The sequence below is a fragment of the Protopterus annectens genome, chromosome 6.part0 (assembly GCF_019279795.1).
Source record: "Protopterus annectens isolate FY-2018-M chromosome 6.part0, PAN1.0, whole genome shotgun sequence".
Taxonomy (NCBI): domain Eukaryota; kingdom Metazoa; phylum Chordata; order Ceratodontiformes; family Protopteridae; genus Protopterus; species Protopterus annectens.
The window spans coordinates 1,064,696,277-1,064,718,448 of record NC_056737.1 but is presented as its reverse complement, the minus strand read 5'-3'; the positions used below and the strand labels follow the sequence as shown (position 1 = coordinate 1,064,718,448).

At 45.4% G+C, this 22,172-nt stretch overlaps 1 protein-coding gene across 1 annotated transcript in view; it reads right to left on the bottom strand.

Annotated features, from left to right (window-relative positions):
• VIPAS39 (VPS33B interacting protein, apical-basolateral polarity regulator, spe-39 homolog) overlaps window positions 1–22,172 on the bottom strand; it is a 1,635,849-nt gene that overhangs the window by 543,214 nt on the left and 1,070,463 nt on the right. The window contains exon 13 of the mRNA XM_044074687.1: window positions 3,134–3,207. Coding sequence (XP_043930622.1) covers window positions 3,134–3,207 — 74 coding nt within the window. The remainder of the gene's footprint in view (window positions 1–3,133; window positions 3,208–22,172) is intronic.

The window sequence follows — 22,172 nt, the reverse complement described above, 5'->3', positions numbered from 1 at the left end:
ATCCCTGCTCCCAGTCCCATTCTCCTCACTGCAGTGCTTACCCTCTGAGGGACTGTGGCTGTCTGCATCCCTGCTCCCAGTCCTATTCTCCCCACTGCAGTGCTTACTCTCTGAGGGACTGTGACTGTCTGCATCCATGCTCCCAGTCCTATTCTCCCCACTGCAGTGCTTACTCTCTGAGGGACTGTGGCTATCTGTGTCCCTGCTCCTAGTCCTATTTTCCCCACTGCTGTGCTTACTCTCTGAGGGACTGTGGCTGCCTGTGTCCCTGCTCCCAGTCCCATTCTCCCCAATGCAGTCCTTTCTCTCCGAAGAACTGTGGCTGTCTGCGTCCCTGCTCCCAGTCCTATTCTCCCCACTGCAGTGCTTACCCTCTCAGGGACTGTGGCTGTCTGTGTCCCTGCTCCCAGTCCCATTCTCCCCACTGCAGTGCTTACCCTCTCAGGGACTGTGGCTGTCTGTGTCCCTGCTCCCAGTCCCATTCTCCCCACTGCAGTGCTTTCTCTCTGAGGGACTGTGGCTGTCTGCGTCCCTGCTCCCAGTCCCATTCTCCCCACTGCAATGCTTACTCTCTGAGGGACTGTGGCTGTCTGCGTCCCTGCTCCCAGTCCTATTCTTCCCACTGCAGTGCTTACTCTCTGAGGGACTGTGGCTGTCTGCGTCCCTGCTCCCAGTCCCATTCTCCCCACTGCAGTGCTTACTCTCTGCGGGACTGTGGCTGTCTGTGTCCCTGCTCCTAGTCCTATTCTCCCCACTGCAGTGCTTACTCTCTGAGGGACTGTGGCTGTCTGCGTCCCTGCTCCCAGTCCCATTCTCCCCAATGCAGTCCTTCCTCTCTGAGGGACTGTGGCTGTCTGCGTCCCTGCTCCCAGTCCTATTCTCCCCACTGCAGTACTTACCCTCTCAGGGACTGTGGCTATCTGTGTCCCTGCTCCCAGTCCCATTCTCCCCACTGCAGTGCTTACCCTCTCAGGGACTGTGGCTGTCTGCGTCCCTGCACCCAGTCCCATTCTCCCCACTGCAGTGCTTACTCTCTGAGGGACTGTGGCTGTCTGCGTCCCTGCTCCCAGTCCTATTCTTCCCATTGCAGTGCTTACTTTCTGAGGGACTGTGGCTGTCTGTGTCCTTGCTCCCAGTCCCATTCTTCCCACTGCAGTGCTTACTCCCTGAGGGACTGTGGCTGTCTGTGTCCCTGCTCCCAGTCCTATTCTCCCCACTGCAGTGCTTACCCTCTGAGGGACTGTGGCTGTCTGCATCCCTGCTCCCAGTCCCATTCTCCCCATTGCAGTGCTTACTCTCTGAGGGACTGTGGCTGTCTGCGTCCCTGCTCCCAGTCCCATTTGCCCCACTGCAGTGCTTACTCTCTGAGGGACTGTGGCTGTCTGCGTCCCTGCTCCCAGTCCTATTCTCCCCACTGCAGTGCTTACCCTCTCAGGGACTCTGGCTGTCTGCGTCCCTGTTCCCAGTCCTATTCTCCCCACTGCAGTGCTTACCTCTGAGGGACTGTGGCTGTCTGCGTCTCTGCTTCCAGTCCCATTCTCCCCACTGCAGTGCTTACCCTCTGAGGGACTGTGGCTGTCTGTGTCCCTGCTTCCAGTCCTATTCTCCCCACTGCAGTGCTTACCCTCTCAGGGACTGTGGCTGTCTGTGTCCTTGCTCCCAGTCCCATTCTCCTCACTGCAGTGCTTACCCTCTCAGGGACTGTGGCTGTCTGCATCCCTGCTCCCAGTCCTATTCTCCCCACTGCAGTGCTTACTCTCTGAGGGACTGTGGCTGTCTGCGTCCCTGCTCCCAGTCCCATTCTCCTCACTGCAGTGCTTACCCTCTGAGGGACTGTGGCTGTCTGCGTCCCTGCTCCCAGTCCTATTCTTACCACTGCAGTGCTTACTTTCTGAGGTACTGTGGCTGTCTGCGTCCCTGCTCCCAGTCCTATTCTTCCCACTGCAGTGCTTACTCTCTGAGGGACTGTGGCTGTCTGCGTCCCTGCTCCCAGTCTTATTCTCCCCACTGCAGTGCTTACTCTCTGCGGGACTGTGGCTGTCTGCATCCCTGCTCCCAGTCCCATTCTCCCCACTGCAGTGCTTTCTCTCTGAGGGACTGTGGCTGTCTGCATCCCTGCTCCCAGTCCTATTCTTCCCACTGCAGTGCTTACTCTCTGAGGGACTGTGGCTGTCTGCATCCCTGCTCCCAGTCCTATTCTTCCCACTGCAGTGCTTACTCTCTGAGGGACTGTGGCTGTCTGCGTCCCTGCTCCCAGTCCTATTCTCCCCACTGCAGTGCTTACCCTCTGAGGGACTGTGGCTGTCTGCGTCCCTGCTCCCAGTCCCATTATCCCCACTGCAGTGCTTACTCTCTGAGGGACTGTGGCTGTCTGCATCCCTGCTCCCAGTCCTATTCTCCCCACTGCAGTGCTTACTCTCTGAGGGACTGTGGCTGTCTGCGTCCCTGCTCCCAGTCCTATTCTTCCCACTGCAGTGCTTACTCTCTGAGGGACTGTGGCTGTCTGCATCCCTGCTCCCAGTCCTATTCTCCCCAGTGCAGTGCTTACCCTCTGAGGGACTGTGGCTGTCTGCGTCCCTGCTCCCAGTCCCATTCTCCCCACTGCAGTGCTTACTCTCTGAGGGACTGTGGCTGTCTGTGTCCTTGCTCCCAGTCCCATTCTCCCCACTGCAGTGCTTACTCTCTGAGGGACTGTGGCTGTCTGCGTCCCTGCTCCCAGTCCTATTCTCCCCACTGCAGTGCTTACCTCTTTGGGACTGTGGCTGTCTGCGTCCCTGCTCCCAGTCCTATTCTCCCCACTGCAGTGCTTACCCTCTGAGGGACTGTGGCTGTCTGTGTCCCTGCTCCCAGTCCCATTCTCCCCACTAACATCATCAAGCACACAAGCTGCTAAACAAAGTCGGGTTACTCCGGTCATACTTAGGGCTTCTTCCCTCTTTACCATATGCTGTTCATACTGTCTAGTCTTAAAGTATCGCTCTAAATATTTTTCTGTTTCCTAAACCATGAATCTACCAAAGAAGACAATTTTAAAACAATACAAATGATTTTACAGAAAAAAATGACATCTGTACATGATTCAAGAAGATTAAAAGCTAAAATAGCTATGAATTTTAAATACATTCAGACTTACTTTGTACAGTCCTTTAAAAATTCCTTTCTCTTCATTTCGTCTTGAATGTTCAGATAATCTTTATACTGTATAAGCTAAAAAAAAAAAAAAAACAGCAGTAATGATCGTTTGCACAACTAAAATATCTTATACTCGAAGAACAAATACATTCATCTGTTTACTACAACTATGCTTTAAATTTCAGTCAGCATACAGCACAGCAATGACATACAAATGTATAGACTCAGGCACTTGGTACCAGTGTTCTTTTACTGATGCTGCCTTCATCTTTTCTTTCAGTATTAGTTTGGAGCTGTACATTCAGAGGCAGTTTATGAAAACTCTCTTGCATACGGGACAATGTCAGTTCTAAAACTGGTGCAGGAGTACTGCTCAGACTACTGTGTTATTCTAACTCTGCTTTGTCGAATTTTTCAGTGACTTTACCATGCCAAACAGGTGCACTTTCCTGAGGGGAAAGAAGGAAGTGACTACTGCCATTAAAGGCCAGTGACAACCTGAAAGAATACCTTACCAGCCACACCACATTTACATGTTCTGCAAATGTTTAGACGCTAAGCTATCAGTCTCTTACACACAATCAAAGAAGACCTGGTTATTGTTGCTGGACATCATATTCTAGATGCTAGTGAGAGATTACTTATTCCTTTCATTACCCTACAAACAGATTAGGATTTACAACACAATACTATTCCAAGACCAGCCTGAAAAGTGCTTATTATGTACACTGTGCAAGATAACTTTGTAGGGGCATAGGTAATTACTAGGTTAACATGCCTAAAGTGCCTTTTCCAGCCATGCTTCTCAAATGTATTTGACAAGATTCAATATCACTCATTTAGTGACAGTATAGCTTGGATGTGGGTGATTGATCACTTATAAGCTTCCCCTAATAGGGACATATGTGGCAGACAAAGGATAAATTTATGATTCCCAGTTCAGTGATTCAAGTTGTGCTTGAATAAGTGCAGGGAGAACCCTTCATCACATGGATGGGAAGCCTGTTCCAGACCTGTTTCTCCAACATATCATCTCATTGTTAAAGATGAGCTTAGGTTCCTACATCAGGTGTTTCTAATGCCATTTGTTTTGTGGGTGTGCAACAGGTCCATAACAGATGGATCAGAGGATACTCTGGAGGCCAGGTATGGATCACCGCTAAGCAGTCTACAGGAGACAGAGTACGAGGATAAGCTTCTGAGGTGGTCTGTATAGGACATGTTGTCCACACCATGTATTCTTTTTGCAAAGAACCTCTGTAGATGCTCCAGTTGCTGCACGTGCCTGAGCAGGTACATACCAAAGGAGTCACTGTACTCACTGACTGGTCTAATATGGGCAGAGTACAACAAAACAATTACATCACTGACCTAGATGCCATACTCCTGCCTATAAGCTGCACAATGTAGAATGATTTCCTTACTACAGTGACACATGGTCAATGGCCAAGTCACTGTCTACATGTTACCAAATCTCTGACCAAAGGGTCAGTTTTTAGGGATGTGTTATAAATGCAGTAATTTCCAGGGATGGCTGTCTTTCCAAAATATATGATTATGCATTTTTTGGCATTAAGCTTTAGACCATAACACAGGTACCAAGTACTAATCTGTGACAGGCCTTGGAGGATGTTTGTGTCTTAGGGAGGACTCTGTGACTGCACCGAGTTTGCAATCATTTGCTAACTTGGTCGCTGACAGGCCTCTGACACCGGCCTTGACTTCACAGAAACAGATGCCAAAAGGTAGTGGCCCTGGGAGACTCCGCTAGTAACTGGCCTTTTTGTGAGGATGGACTCACCTATCTGGACTCCTTGTATCCTAGCAGTCAGCCACCTGCATATCCAATGGGTAATATAGGGGTTTACACCTAATTTCGTGAGATACAATACCTGAGTTGGGATACTGTGTTGAATGCTTTGCCCAGACTGAGGTAAGCTGTAAGCACCATTTTTCCCTTGTCTATTGCTTTAGTGATCTTCTCGAAGAAGTCCACCAGGTTGAGTAGGCATGACCTGTCCTTGACTAAACCAAACTGGGCTGGATCCAATGCCTGAAGGTTTTCTCTGTGACTATTTATCATGTCAGTGATTATTCTTTTCATGGCCTTACCTATAAGATGAGCTAGGCTCATGGGTCAGTAGCTTCCTGCGTCTGTGGATGGCCCACCCTTGTGCAGAGGGATAAAAGTTGCAGTCCTCTATTCACTTGGCATGAAGACTGTTTGGAGGCTGCAACTGAATAGTATTTCTAGTGGCACTGAAAGGCCATGTTTCATGCTATTAATGAGGCATCCTGGAATATTGTCACGTCCCATCAATGTAATGTTTTTGGCCATGGAGAGTACACCAAGGATCTGTTCCCTAGTGATATTGGGGGCATTTCTTGAGAGATGTCTGCAGGAGAAAGCAGGGTAAAACTGGAGCTGAATTTATCGACCAGTAGATTTGCTATATCCTCTAGCACAGTATAGATGTCTCCGTTTACAATTAGCTCGGCATACTGTTTTGTATTTCTTTTGAGGTTTCAGACATAGCTGAAGAATGCCTTATGGCTGTTCTTAGCCTGGAAGGCTACTTTTATCTGAAAAGTGTTTTTGGTAGACTTACTTTGTATCCAGAGATGATTGTTTAATTTGATGAGGGAGTTCATACCTTGCTGTGCACTGCATTTCCTATTTTAACCATGATTTTCTTCCTTTTGTTATACAACCTATTGACATTGGGAATCCACCAAGGTGGCTTCTTTTTTGAGTTTGTCCTGTGCTTATTTTAGGTTGGTACTTCTGTCACTATGCAGATGTACACGATTATAAACGTTTGTTGTGAATGATTTTGCATAAGCAGTGATCTTCCTTGGGCATGGGGGTGGCTTGAAATTTTGCCAGGGTGTCACTTAAAAGTAGGAAGTTTGTTATGGAATAATAACTAAAAATTCCAGGGTTATGTGACAGTTCTGGTTTTATTTTTATTTTGAAGAAGCCAGCTTTATGGACCGACCTGACCAGTGATGACATTAAACTTGTGGTCGTGCAGTGTTCCCCCATGTTTTTGAGGATTAGGATAAGGATGTTGCTGCCCTTAGTGGGCATATGGACTAGCTGGTCAAGGGCATTCATGTTGACAAAGTCCGGGAATCTTTATGCCTGCAAGTCTGAGGTTATATATAGTGCCCACTTTATACTGGGGTCATTTAAGTCATACATGTATATGATGTTGGGTTGAATGGAAAGTGACTCAAGTTCATTAAGGTAAGTGGCATGGAATTCCTGGGTTACACAAGGGGACCTACAGATCACAAAGCTATAGTACAGGACTTTGCTTACAGTGAGTTGTACATGGAGGAGCTCAAGTGTGTCATACTGCTTGACCAGCTTTAAGGTGAGATTGTTACTGATGTAAATTGAGAAACCTCCACCTTTTGTTCCTTTTTGTGCAGTACAAATGCATGGACAGCATTATAGCCCTGCCTTGCTGGGGCATTCTGCATGGTTTTACATCATGCTTCAGTAGCTACACAGACTTCTACATCCACTAACATTAGGACAGCTTGCAGGGAGTGGAGTTTTTTGTTTAGACTCATGGCATTCAGCAGTATCACTTTTAGGTAATTGCGGGTTAGTTTAACTGTGTCAGATGGTTTATCAGGCTGGCAATACCTAAAAAAGCACTACAGGGTTGGACAAGCTTTTAGGCAAAATTGAAAAGACTAGATGGGTCAGATGTAGTCCATTTCTGGTGAGGAATTGTAGTCTGTCAGTCATATCTTCCCAGGCTGACAAATATTATACCCCCTTTGAATGACAATAAAAACTAAGCAGATTATTAAAATCAGTGTTTGTTCATATTGTTGCATCTTCCTTGATAAAATGCTGCTCAGTGTTAGGTTTATACTGGCCTGAAACACAGCCCAAGAGCTTCTCTTTATTATGTAGTCCAAGAAGGTACATCTCATATCATTTACTTCCACATGGACTATGACTGAGTCATACTGGTACTTGTGGTTCAATAATCTGACAGCTTGCATGATCTGGCAGATTCTGACCCCTGACAGGCAGGTAACTGTAATCCTGTCATTGCTCAGCCTGGTGAGTGGAACATTGGTGTGCCTCAAAATGGAGTCTTTCCTAATACCAAAACATTGGACTGTGTGGTGGGGTTAGGCACAAAGACAATGCGAGTTGAAGATGAGCCGTTTGTGGTGGGTATTGCTTTGGTAGTGTGTTTTTGAGGTAGTTCAATGTACTTATTGTAATTGCTACATCTGAGAGGCCCTTGAGGTTTTGGTTTGGGCAGAATACTTTTAACAGCCTCAGCATATACGAGCTTATGTGCTTGTTAGATATGGTGTAATGATGTGTTCTGGACAATCTGTTTGGCATTTGTATGTCAGAACCTTTATCCAGAGACAGTGTACATGTACATCTCTCACACACTGCATCTGACTGTTACAGAATTAGGTGGTTGTTAGAAAACATGACACAATTTCTAGATTGTCTCAGGATGCCCATTTCTACCAAGCTGGCTGCAGAGAGAGTAGGAAAGTGAAGATCCACGGTTCCAGGTATAAATGCAGTGGGTTACAGGGTGAGTGGTACACCAAGGGATTCTATGCTCCTCTTTGTGAAACCACTGTGAGGGGGAACAGATCTGCTACGGTGCTAGTTGGGTAAGAAATACAATGTTAATCTAATCTCTTGGAGCAATACCCTTTTTGCACAAACAGTACCTCTTAGCTCCTTCGCTCATCAGGAGCAAAGCAGTAGCATTAATCCCAAGCTGGTCCCTAAAAAGCAAACTGCATGCTTTCCAGTGATTGGTAATCACGAGGGAGGTCAGGATATAATGTTTCCAGTGATTGGTAATCACTAGGGAGGTCAGGGTATAATGTTTCCAGTGATTGGTAATCACTAGGGAGGTCAGGATATAATGTTTCTCTGCTTCTTCTCTCACCAGGAGCAAAGCAGAAGTACTAATCTTAAGTTGACTCCTGAAAACACGTTCCCAGGCTCTCTGGTGATTGGTAGTCTAGTTCCAGATGATACAGATTTTAAAAGTAAGCTGAAAAGAAGGGAGTAACACTGCTGAGTATTGCAGTTGCAGTAATCGAAGGGGATAACATGATACACAGGCTAACTCAGGCAATACGTGTCGAAGGGGAGGGCCTTCCCAGTTTGATCTTTCAGTGCACATTAGAATAAGTAGATGAAATAAAATCAGAAGGAGCTTCTAAAGCAAAATGTACAGTGGGGGCAGACACTAATCATTACTTTTTTTGCCAAACTGTTAATTTAACAGCTTGGCAAAGACATAACTAATATGCAATTACTTACCCACAGTAATCCAGTGTAGTTAAAGCTCAACACCCAGACTGACCGAAATGCCACCTGCCCACCAGTTAATATTAATGCCATAAATACTGAATTGTATGTTAAGTTTTCTGCATTCGGAAGAAATTTTTTAAATTATTTTATTTACAAAATTGGGCAACACCACCTTGTTTTTTTTGCATAAAAAAGTGCTTGAATGCATAAAGATGAATGTGAACACTTTTTTTATGCAAAAAAAAAATGGAGGTCATTTCACACCTTTAAACATAATCTTTAAGTATAAGCCAAGGAAGTAAATAACCAATGAAAAACGAGAGAAACCTGAGGCCTAAGTGTTAAACATTTCCCTAGATAAAAAATATTTCAAGCTTTCCCTTAGATACACACTGAAATCACAGGATGCCCCAAATCTTCAAGCCAATGGAGTTCTAAAACAGGAAATAAAATAAAATAAAATGTATAAACAGAAAAGGCAATGCAGAAGGCTGCTCTAAATGGCTATCAAATGAAATGCAGACACAAAAACAAAAGAAAATGACTTCACTGGCTTCTTGCTTAAATTTAAAACTCCAGCAGTGTGTGCTTGCAAAGGCAGGACATGCAAAACTATTGTGTATTAACTATCAGTCAAGGAAGCAAATAACCAATGAAAAACAAGTGCAATTGGAAGCCCATGAAGAGTTTTCCTTTACATATGTCAGCTGATAGCACAAACCTAGTGGATAAATAACATGCAAAAGGTTTAGGCTGTCCTGCTTAGCTAAAAAGTACAGTTTTGTACCTACCATAAATGTAGATGTTCGCGTGTATACACTGCTGCAGTCATCACACTTGGTTTATCCTGCCGTCAGGTGGTCCCGCAGTTGGTCCGAGTTCCAAAGTCCTGGTCCGGCGTCGGTTGCTGTCGCTTCTTCCCTGACGTCAGTGCGCCAGGGGTATATAAGATACAGCTGACGCCATTTTCTTCAGTTTTTCTTGCCCCAGATGTCAGGTGCCCCCAAAAAGGTAGGCAATGTAAATTGCTAATAAAACATACATAAGAAAAGCAATGAAATACTTTATGTTACCAGCAAATACTTCCCATAGGCAGCAAGGGTAGAATACCAGGGTAAGTAACAGCAATTAAGAGGGGAAGGAGGGAGGGTAACCTGGACTGCAGCAGTGTATACACTCGAACATCTACATTTATGGTAGGTACAAAACTGTACTATGTTCATCATGTTGCACTGCTGCAGTCATCACACTTGGGTAGAATCCCAAAGCAGAGGTAGGGTGGCTGGTTCTATAAGGCATTAGGGGTGGCTATAAGGCCCTGCAGAACTGCAGTGGCAAAGCCAGCTCTGGATTTAGAGTAAAGAGGCAGATGGTAATGCTTGGTGAAGGTATGTACAGAACTCCAAGTTGCTGCTTCCAAAATGTCCTTGGTAGGTACTCCTCTGAGGTAGGCAGTTGAAGTGCCTGTTGCCCTGGTGGAATGAGACCTAATGTTGTTAGGTGCAGTTTTCCCATGATGTATATAGCAGAAACGTATGCAATGGCCTATCCATTTTGAAATGGTCTGTTTTGAAATGGCCTTTCCCTGTGTTCCTGCAGCATATGATACAAACAATTGCTCAGTTTTTCTGAAAGCTTTAGTTTTGTCCAAGTAGAAGCGTAACTGCCTGTGTATGTCAAAGGAATGCAGTAGTCTCTCCCCTTTATTCTGTGGATTTCAATAAAAAGTTGGCAAGTGAAGAGTTTGGTTTAGAGCCACACTTGATACCACCTTTGGCATAAAAGTAGGGTTTGTTCTTAAAGACACCCTGTCTTGGTGGAATATGATGAAGGATTCCACTGCCATTAGTGCCTGTAATTCTGAAATTCTTCGTGCTGAGGTTATTGCCAGGAGCAGAGCAGTTTTCCAAGAGACATATTTTAAGTCTGCTGAGTTAGCTGGCTCAAAAGGAGGTAAAGTTAATTTCTCCAAGACAAAGTTGAGATCCCAAGTTGGAGTTGGTGCTCTACGGGCCAGTCTTATGTTTTTAGCCCCCCTGAGGTACTGTTTTACCAAAGTATGAGAAAAAATAGGTGGATCCGTGTTGTAATTAGCAGAGATGGCAGAGGCATGGATCTTAATGGATGAAAAGGAGAGGCCCTTGTCCAGCATCTCAGTCAAGTATTGTAGTATCTGAGGAATATTTGGGACAAGAGGGTCAAGGTTGTGAACCTGGTTCTGGGCACAGAATCTCTTCCATTTATCCGAATATGCTTTCCTGGTACTAGGCCTTCTGGCCTCCAGAATGACATCCATAACAGCTTTGGAAAGAGGCATTGTTTGCTTGACTAAGGAATTTGCCATGCAGCCAGGTTTAAAGTCTTGAGCTGGCCGTGCAGTATCTGATTGTTTTGCTGAGTCAGAAGTTGTGAGATTTGAGGCAAAATCCATGGTGGTCCTTGTGCTAAGTTCTTTAAGATTGGGTACCAGTGCTGGCGTGGCCAGTCTGGGACAATCAGGATCATCTTTGGCCTTTCTTGTCTGGCTTTTATGAGTACCTTTGAAAGGAGAGGCAGTGGTGGGAAAGTGTATACTTGTAGGTTTTTCCAGCTGAATGAGAGGGCATCCACTTTCCATGCTTGTGGGTGGTAAGCCCTTGTGCAGAATTTCTGTAGCTGGCAATTCATTGGGGATGCGAACAGATCTATGTCCGGGCCCCACCATTTCTGTGTTATCATCCTGAACATTTGTGGATTTAATTTCCACTCGTGTGGATCCATGATGTTTCTGCTTAAGTCGTCTGCCAGTGTGTTTTTCTCTCCTGGCAGGAATTGTGCTTGCAGATGAACTCGATAGGCTATAGCTGTGTTCCACAAGGTCATGGCTTGTCTGCAGAGGGGATATGAATGAGTGCCCCCTTGCTTGTTTATGTACCACATAACTGTGGTGTTGCCTGTCCTTAGAAGAAGTTGTCCTGGATGCAGAAGGTCCTTGAAAGCTATAAGGGCTTTTTGTACAGCTAGCATCTCTTTTTGATTGATTTGAAGATGCCTTTGTTCTGCGTTCCACTTGCCCTGAATACATTTTCCTGCCATGTGTGCTCCCCAGGCATAATCCGAAGCATCTGTTGTCAGTGTTTGCCTGGCTGTGGGTTGTGAAAAGCTGTCCCTTGTTGAGGTGACAGGCTTGAGCCCACCATCGAAACTCCTGTTGAAGGCAAGGAATAAGTGGTATTACTGTTTCCAAACTGTGACAGTGTTGAGACCAGACACTCTTTAGGTACCATTGTAGTTTCCTCATATGCAGTTTTGCATACGGAATTAGTAGTATGCAAGATGCCATGTAACCCAAGGCCTGCGGAATTTTTCTTGCAGGGAGTGGAGTCTTTGTTGCCATTAATTGGAAATATTGAATCAGTTGTCTTTGCTTGTTTGGTGTGAGATAAGCTATCTGGGCCATTGTATTTAAGCTGGCACCCATGAATATTATCTCTTGTGAGGGCACTAGTTTTGATTTCTTTTTGTTTAGTGTGTACCCTAGGAAAATTAGCAGTCTTTTTTACAAATGCCAGATGCTTTAGAAGAATGTCTTTGCTCTCTGCTTGAATAAGGCAGTCGTCAAAATATGGGTAAATTTGAATTCCTTTTTGTCTGCAAAATGCAATTACTGGTGCCAGGTAAAGACCCTGGGCGCAGTAGATAATCCAAAGGGCAGTGCAGAGAATTGGTAGTGCATTGAACCTGCTAAGAATCTGAGGTATCTTCTGCAATTTTGTCTGATAGGGACATGCAGGTATGCCTCTTTGAGGTCCAATGTTATGAGCCAAGCTTTCTTGCCCAGCATGGGAAGCTGCTGCTGTACTGTCAACATTTTGAATTTTGGAACATCCAGGTAAGTATTTAGAGAAGGAAGATCCAGAATGGGACTCCAGGTTTTGTCCTTTCTGGGAACCAGAAAGAGTCTTGAGTAAAATCCTTGTCCTTGCTCCTGTATTGGTACCTCTTGAATAGCTCTCATGTCCATGAGTGCTGTAATTTGCCTTTGAGCCTCTGCCCATTGGCTTGGTGGCAGATTTGGCATTCCTTTTAACCTTGACAGAGTGTGAAAGTGGAACCAGTAACTTTGAGACACAATATTGAGAACCCATTTGTCTTTGGTGATTAATTGCCAGTTGTGACTGAAAAGTGTCAGTTTTCCCCCCAAGAGGGCTGCCAAGAGAGAGAGATGTTTGGCAGCTGTAGTGGGAATTCATTGGGTCTGCTTTTTATAAGGTTGAGGCCTGTCTTCCCCTTCTTTCTGGGTTGAAGTACCCCACTGTCGAGGTTTGTAAGTACCTTGTGGTTGACCTCTGCCTCTTGGACGTCTGTATCTGCCCCTTTGAGGTCTGTCTGAAACTGGAAAGGACCAATTTTTTGTTGGCCAATTTCTGCTAAACCGAGGAGGCTGAACCTGTAAGAAATCCTTCACCGTTTGCATAGATTTTGCTTTATTCTCCATTTTCTTTAATACCTCTTCTGCCTTAACTCCAAATAAAACATCCTGCTGCAAGGGTGCATCCAATAACTTTAACATGATCTGGTAAGGTCTGTTCTTTTAACCAAGCATGCCTTCTAATGACAGACCCTGTAACTGCTGCCCTACAGAAGGCCTCTAAGGAATCAAAACCACATTGCAAAGTATGTTTTCCCACTTGTTCAGCTGCATGCAATAAATCCTGCATTTCCTTATAGTTAGGAAGTTCTAAATTTGGAAGCATTTTTTGTTTCAACTGAGACATCAAATATTGCTGATATTTAAGCATGTGAAACTGGCAATTTAAGGCCCTCACTGCTAAAGTTGCAGATGTATATACTTTATTCCCCCATCTGTCTAATGCCCTGGAATCTCTGTCAGAGGGGACTGGATTTTTTGCTGTAGAGGCCTTTACCCTTTTGGGACCCTGGGAAATAGTTTCAGGGTCAGCAACAGGGCTTTTATAAAGGAATTTGTGAGAGTCTGGGACTCTGTAATATCTGTCAGGCTTAACTGGAGCTGGAGGTAAAGAATCATGATTTAAGCTGGATTCAGCATACACATCATCCACAATATCTAACACTGGCGGAATAGCAAGGGGTCTGTGTTGAGGTAATAAAAGGAAATCTCTGAGCCTTTTCTTGGATAATGAGTAATCCTGGCCCTCCCAATGGAAATGCTCCTGCATGGTATGTAAGGTTTCCCCAAAGGAGTAGTTCTCTGGAGGAGAGGCTGAAGGAATGGATTCCTCAGCATCAGAATCCTCATAAGGGGTAAAAGAGTATCCTAGGTCTGAGGATGAATCAGAGGAGATGGACACCTCATTGGATTAGTCATAGCTTCATCCTGTCTAGGCCTTTTATCAGGAGGAGGGTGGGACCCCCTGATCAGAGTAATTAGGTCTTCGGCCATTTTGAGCATCTGTTTCTTAGGCATGGAGGCTTGTGCTGGTGAATGCTGAAGCTGTTTCTTTGGTTTACATTTAGCAGAAGATTTAATGGTTAACTGAATAGGCCTGAAAACACCCTCTGAAGCTGCGGGTTGTTCAGCTACTCCGGAGCCCTCAGAAGGGATAGTTTCGGTAGGTCTCAAGTCTGGTGTATCCGAAGGCCCAACCATCTCCACATGGGAGTCAGAGGCGGCCTGTGGTTCCAAAGAAGCGGTCGTCAGGGGCTATGAAGGCGCCTCGCTGAAAACCGGAGAACTGGTGACTGGCCTAGCAGAGGCTTTGTCGTCAGTTTTGGGCCTCGGATGCCTGTCCTTGTCTTTGCGCTTTTTGTGTATTCCGGTAGTCAGTTGTTCCGACGGCATGGTGTAATTGAATTTCCTGTCAAAATAATGTTGGGCAAAATCAAACAGGCATTTAATTGTGCGCTTGTTAAACCTAGCACAAAACCGACAACCAGTGACGTCGTGGCCTGGGCCTAGGCATGGGATACAACAGGAATGGAAATCCTTATGAGGTATTTGCCTCCCACAAGAAATACAATTATTAACTTTTACTGATATCGATCTGAGGCAAGAAAAAGTTTCCCCAACGGGGTACTTAGCTTTGTAGAAGACTTTGGTTCTGGATTCGGAATGAAAATCTCAGGAGTCGGCTGACCGGCACTTGCAAACTGCTTTTGCATCGGGCACCGCGCGGCAAGAAAGACTGAAGAAAATGGCGTCAGCTGCATCTTATATACCCCTGGCGCACTGACGTCAGGGAAGAAGCGACAGCAACCGACACCGGACCAGGACTTTGGAACACGGGCCGACTGCGGGACCGCCTGATGGCAGGATAACCCAAGTGTGATGACTGCAGCAGTGTAACATGATGAACATCAGTGATAAGACATCAGTGACAAACAGAAAACAGTGTGGTACAGGTAGCTGCAATGAACACTGAAAAGTCAAACTCCACAGCTACATAAATATCAGAGTACTCAGCATAGTAGAAGATTTCCAACTGGGCCCTGTGCAGTGGGCAGAATGTTTGACTACATCATTCTGGTGCTCCTCATGCAATTCTTAAAATTTTAGAGAAGGCAGAAGTAAGCCACCCATCTTCAGGTACGTCTTAGAATGGACAATGCGTTTTCTGCCCCTGCAGAGAGCCCTCTGCAACATGCTAAAAATAATGTTTCTTAATGCATCATAGGGTCTATGAACAGATCCCCCTTGATGGTTCTGTGACTAAGCTTATCCTCTACTATGTCACTGTAGTAGTTTTCTCTGATGATCCTGTGACTGGGGATGCATACACCCTATGACAGCAGACATCATGATGTAAGCTACCACAGCAGAAAAGTGCACCTGCCCCTGGGTCTACCAGTTCACCCTAAGCCACTAAACAAGCACACTTCCTGCAAGTTTGGGGAGAGACAGCACAGGTCTGATATCTATATGTCTACAAAGGCAAAATAATACATGACTGCCTGAATTACATGGTACAGTAGCCACTAGATGCAGAGACCAAACAAACACAAGGAGATAGTACAGATATTCATATCATGCTGAGGAGGGTCCCTTCACAGATCAAAGGACAGGTTAGGATAATTTTCAGTTACATCTAACACTGGGGACTTTCCTCAGTGCAGCAACTCAGTAGAATCCCAAGCATTAAAAACAGCAAAGGTGGATGGAACAGCAGACAGTCAAAACAGAAGCTTAGAAAAAAAAAGAGTCCTGAAGCACCAAGGAAAATAAAGGACTCCCAACAAATGGAACCATGGTCCAAGAAAAACTGAAAGTACTGATGACCAAGAAGCCAAGGCATAAATGTCAGCAATGATGGCATTTGTAAAGCAAGCACTGGAAGCAACTATACCTCTAGGGGAGTGGTTTGTCTCTGGCATCAATATCTTCCAATGGACACTTCACCACCTGACAGCAAACTCAAACAGCAATCCGCTGAAAAAAACATTCCCTTGGCAATTCCACGATATAATTGGTATGGTAGTGAAGAAAAGATGGCTCTATTTGCAGATGATATTATTTTATACCAGACAAAACCAGAAAGAGACATTACGCTGTTGTGGAACATTTTCAGACAGTTTCAAATTTTTGGGATACAAAATTAATGAAGATAAAACAAAGGTCAACAGCTGTAAATGATGTACCCATACATGAATTGGTTCAGTAATATCCATATTTACAGGGACATGATAAAATTAAGTATTTAGGAGTATGGATTAAAATCATTCTGGTGTAGCAGCTAAGGATATGTGGGAACAGACTAAACAAAAGATAATACAAAACTGAGAAAATGGAAACTTTGTTTATATGGATATGGATAGCAAGATACAAGTACTTACAATGTTTTTAGTCCATTAGTCTTATACACAGGTCAGGCATATTTTTATCAACCAGGGGAGAAGTTGTGGATAGTAATTAATAAAGAGTTGAATGACTTTACATGGGATGGGAAGAAGGCAAGAGTCAAGTAGGATAATCTTATTCTTCCAGTAGAACAGGGTGGATACGGATTACTCAATCTGAAGGGGTATTTCAGAGTTACACCGTTAAGGCTCCTATACATAGCACAAGCAGAAAACTAAAATTCAAAGTGGAAAGGGATGATGATGAAACGGGGAAGCTCAAGAAACAAGAAGAGACTGGGATTTTGAATGCAGTCCTTTAATGAGAATAACAGTAATAATGCAGATTATTATATCTATAAAGTAGCAGAAAGTATCCTAAGAACTAAGCCCACAAGAGACTGGAGAAAGGAGATTCTGCCGATAGGGATGACTGCAATTAGGGACATAGACAATAGCCAGGAGAGAGTTGGAATTTATTGAAAAAAACTGTAAAGGAACCAAGGTATTGGGAGCAAACAACTAGACAGGGAAAGATGATAGAATGGGAAGACATCAAGAATTTATTTGGACTGCAGGTTACAGATTGCCTTCTCTATCAAAGACTGATAAAAGTGTATAGGCAAAGAGAAAGAAACAGGGTGGTCCTAAATGAAAAACCAGCACTAGTACAGTTTTTACTAGAATCTAGAAAAGAAGTTGCCATTAAGAAAGTAATAATTAGCAGAGCATATAAAATATTACATGATAACTATAAGAATCAATCAGAGGAGGTTAGAAAGGATTTGGAAGAGAGACTGCAAAAGCAATTTACAAAGAAACAATGGAAGGATATATGTATGTCTCCCAAATATGCAACAAAATCTAGACAATTTAGGATTTTTGCTTGGAAATGTTTGCATTGATATTTTTATTCCCCAAGTAGACTCCAGAGAATTTTTCCTCAGGTACACAGCAAATGTTGGAAGTGTGGTGAGTTGGTGAACTTTAAGGATTCCTTGCGGGATGCTGAGTAGGCAGAGTGATGTGACGAGCGAGATGATTTTTCTAAGCTGTGATATAGAACTGGAATCGCCTATACTTGGTAAGGCCTTGTTGTGTCTATGTTGGCTGCCAAAAAAAAAAAATCAGTTACCAGAAAATGGAAATTAAAATCTAAACCAACTATCCTAGAAGTAGTAGTAACAGAGATAAAACAACTGGAATTGAAATCTTTAGAAAGGGGTAGGAGCAGACTACATAAGAAAAAAATGGGAATTGTGGGAATAATACATACAGGGGAGGAATGACTTTTAAAAGAAGGCAGGACTTAAATGAGCTATGTAATGGTTGACTGAAAATGTCTGGGTAGATTATAAGTGACGTATAATGTTTGTAACTGGGAGTGTGTCAGTATGGCTTGTGATGTAAAATACTTGCAACTAGGATTGTGTCATACAATCATAAGAAGTTATTAGGCTAATGGCAATGAGGTCCTTACAATCCTAGCCAAGAATTTAGCCCATGTTCTGACAAGTCAACACCCGATGCCCCTGTCCAGCAGGGCCACAGGTGGAATCCCAGGGTTATTTTGCTGCCCCCCCATCCAGTTATCCAGGTTGCAGTGAGTTTGTTTTCATTTATGAATGCCCTTACTTATGAGATGAGCAATACAGACTGCCCCTCATCACTATGGAGACATAGTGGTCAAAGGTAAGGTTGCTGTCAACCTGTGTGCCCAGTTTTCTCACCTCTGAGTGCATACTTCAGGTGTTGCTATTGATGTGGTAGTTAGCAGGAACATCGCTCTTACCGAAAGGGATGATAATACAATTTTTTGCACTTTGGCAGGAACATTGTTCTTACCGAAAGGGATGATAACAGTTAGTTATGTGCTCACCATAACGATCGATGTATGTGGTCCATCTTGCCTACATTCATTACTGATGGGTTCGGAGCCGAGAATAGGCTCCGACCCGATCGACTATTTTTCTCTAGCATGAAGTCTCTAATTGGCTGGGCTAAACCGGTATCCCAGGATGCACCTCACCCCAACCCTCAGATCTTGTTTGCATACATCGCAATCACTCCACATACACAACCCTCACTAAGAGGAATATCGCCAACCAGGAAAAAGGAACAAATAACCAATTTTGAAGGGTCTCAGAGCAATTTTCCTCCAAATCCTTCAGGAAGGGGGCAGGTGGGAGGGTACGTAAGAATGTAGACGAGATGGACCACATGCATCGATCGTTATGGTGAGTACATAACTAACTGATGTTATGTGGTCCTATCTCACCTACATTCATTACTGATGGGACAGCGTCCCTAGCACCTCTAACCCGGGAGGCTCATAGGAAAATACTCCTGAGAACCGTGGAACCAAAGGAAGCCCAGCCTCTAGACGCCACATCCAGCTTGTAATGAGAGATAAAGGTATGATGAAAAGCCCAAGTGGCCGCTGCACAAATGTCATCCAAGGAAAGCCTGGCATGATACGCTATCGAAGTCGAGACTGCCCTGGTGGAATGAGCTTTAACTGGGAATGGTAAATTTCTGCCTGCTGATGAGTAAATAAAGGAAATGCAATCCTTAATCCACTTAGAAATTGTGCACTTGGAAACAGGGCCACCCGTTCTATTCTCTGAGAAGGACACAAACAAATGATCCAATTTCCTTACATGTTTCGTCCTGTGTAACTAGAATCTCAGTTGTCTATGCATATCCAATTGATGAAATTTGAACTCTGCTTTGTGGGAGAAGTTTGGAAAAAACACCGGTAACTCAATGGATTGGTGGAAGCTAAACGTGGAAGACACCATAGGAAGAAAGGACGGATTAAGTCTCAAGGATACCCTGTCCTTATGGAAGATCAAATACGGGGGTTTAATGGACAACTCTTGAAGTTCTGATACTCTTCTAGCCGAAGTGATGGCAACCAAGAATGCCGTCTTCCAGGATAAGAATTTTAGTTCGCACGTGGCAGCCGGCTCAAAGGGCGGAGAAGTGATGGCTTGCAACACCAGATTTAAATCCCATGGCATGACGGGTTCTGACAAAGGAGGGTGAAGTAACCAGGCTCCTTTCAAAAAGGCCTTACAAAGTTTATGGCCCATAAGAGTGGGCTCGTAGGATACATGGAAGTTAGAAATGGCCACCAGCTGCACCTTAATGGTCGAGGGAGCGGAGCCCTGTCGGAAGAGCATAGCTAAAAAGTCTAAGACCGCCGATATAGGGGCTGTGAAAGGGTCCAGACCTTGGGCCTGAGCCCAGATGGAAAATTTCTTCCATTTGCTGGAGTAAATTCTTCTGGTGGAGGACTTGTGAGACGACGACAGGATATGCACCACCTCAGGTGAAAGGGAATGTAGTCTAACTAATGATGGAAGTGGAGCAGCCAGGCTGTCAACCTGAGGGACTGTAGGGAGGGGTGGGACTGTCCCGACATGTGAGTCAATAGGTCTGGCACTGGATCCAGTGTCCAAGGACCGGCCATTGTGTACTGCTGAAGAAAGGGGAACCAGACTTGGCGGGGCCAGTGTGGGGCAATTACAATCATCTTGCTTCCCAAGTATATGGCTTTCTGAATCACTCTTGGTAACAGAGGAAACAGAGGAAAGGCATAGAGCAGACCGGGAGGCCAACCGTGGACTAGTGCGTCCCTGGGTGACTCCCCCTGTGGGGGGATCAGGGTGAAGTAGTTGCTGCATTTGGCATTGAGAGGACTGGCAAAGAGATCGCAGCAAGGCTGACCCCACCTGCTGAAGATCCGAATCGCAACTCGGTTGTTCAGAGACCACTTGTAAGGCATCAGAATAGCTCTGCTTAGCCTGTCTGCTATCACGTTGGACTTTCCCGGAATGTGCGTTGCCACTAGAAACCGTTAGGAAGACACTGCCCAATGCCACACTCTCATGGCTTCTCTGCAAAGGGGGTAAGACTTGGTTCCTCCTTGCTTGTTCAGGTACCACACAACTGACATGCTGTCCGAGTGAATTGCAATCGTTCCCCGGGGAAGAGAGCTCTGGAGTGCTTGCAATGCTAATAGCACCGCTCTCATCTCTAGGACATTGATGTGTAAGTGTACCTCGTGATCCTGCCACATGCCTTGGGCCGTTCTGCCCAGATAATGCCCCCCCCCCAATCTGGGAAGCGTCTGTGGTCACTGTGGCAGCAGGAGACAAAGGAACTAGATTCCTCCCCTTGTCCAGGTTGGAGGAACATAGTCACCAATGGAGATCCTGTCTGTATTGTTCCGTGAGGAGAATTAGATGAGAGTCAGGGAATTTTTGAAAGGACCACTGGACTGAAAGGAGCCACTGGAGGATCCGTATGTGTAGTCTGGCTAAGGGCACTAGCATGATGGTAGCCGCCATGGATCCCAATAGCTGAAGAACTAACCTGGCTTGGACCTTCTTGAGGGGCAACAAAGCTTGAACTTGAGATTGCAGCACTCTTATCCTTTCTAGAGGTAGAAAGGCCCTCATTTGAACAGAGTCTAGCTCTGCGCCTATAAATACAACACGCTGTAAGGGCAGCAAGGCAGATTTTTCCCAGTTTAATGTAATTTCTAGCCTTTGGCAAAGGGTTATGGTAGCCTCCCTGGCTCGAATGAGGAAATGCCTGGTGGGGGCGGTAAGGAGCCAATCGTCCAGGTAAGGAAACACCTGGAATCCTAGACGTTTCAGGTGAGCTGTGACCACTGCCAAACACTTGGTAAACACCCTGGGGGCTGTGGTGAGACCAAAGGGCAGGGCACGAAACTGGAAATGACTGGCTCCCAGCTGGAAGCGTAAATGATTCCTGGATGCCTTGTTCATCTTGATGTGGTGATAGGCATCCTTGAGGTCGATGGAGCACATCCATACTCCCTCTCCCAGCAATGGGAAGATGGACTGAAGAGTGACCATTCGGAATTTGGACTTCAGGACGTAGTGATTCAATCGGCTGAGATCCAGAATGGGTCTCAGGTCCCCTGTTTTTTTCGGCACCAAAAAGAGTCTTGAGTAAGTTCCTGATCCGATCTGGTCTGAGAGGACCGGTTGGATGACTCCTTTTTCTAGCAGCTTTGATATCTCTAGTGCTGCTTGATCCCTTTGACTGGGTGGAACGTCCGGGATTTTTCTGATTGGGGGAGGGGGTGAAGTAAAGGGAATGGTGTAACCTCCGGTAATTATTCAAAGCACACATCGATCCTGAGTGATGCTCTTCCAGGCTTGAGGATGCCTCGAAAAACGGCCCCCGACTGGCTCCGGAATAGCACAGTCGGGCAATCCCTCAGGGATGCTGATAGGAAGATCCGCAAAAGGAGTAGAGGTCTCCCAAATTGCGGGGGCCTCCTCTGCCCCTAGGATGGCATCTTCCAGAGTAATTCCCCCCTCCTCTGCCTCTGGAGGGGGGCTCACCATGAGTGGCGAGGAAAGACTTTTGTGACTTCTTGAACCACATCTTCCCTCCTCTCTGAGCCTTGAGATAAGGCCTAGAGGGAAGAGAAAAACGGGCCCCTAATGACAGATAAGGTTTTGCCCTCCTGCTCACATCTGGTGAGAGTGTCTTTCACTTTGGGTCCGAAAAGAGAGGACCCATCGAAGGGGGCGTCAGTGAAGGAAGACTTGAAGGCCTCCGCGAAGTGACATAGGTGCATCCAGGCTTACCTCCTAAGAGCCAAACCTGAACTAGCTGCCCTACTCGCCCCCTCGGCTGCACAGATATGAGCCTCATGGACGAGTTGACAATGGAACCAAGGGTAGACAACTGGGCGTTAACAGTCTGCGCTACCGCCTCAGGCATGTTACCCATCAAGGTATCGCCCAACTCTTTGACGAGATCTCTCTGGAGCCCAGTAAAGTGACAAAGGTAATTCAGCGACCGCAGTGTAAAGGTCGCTGAAGACAGGGTACACTTCCCATACCGATCCACATTCCTGGACTTCTTGTTAGGAGGA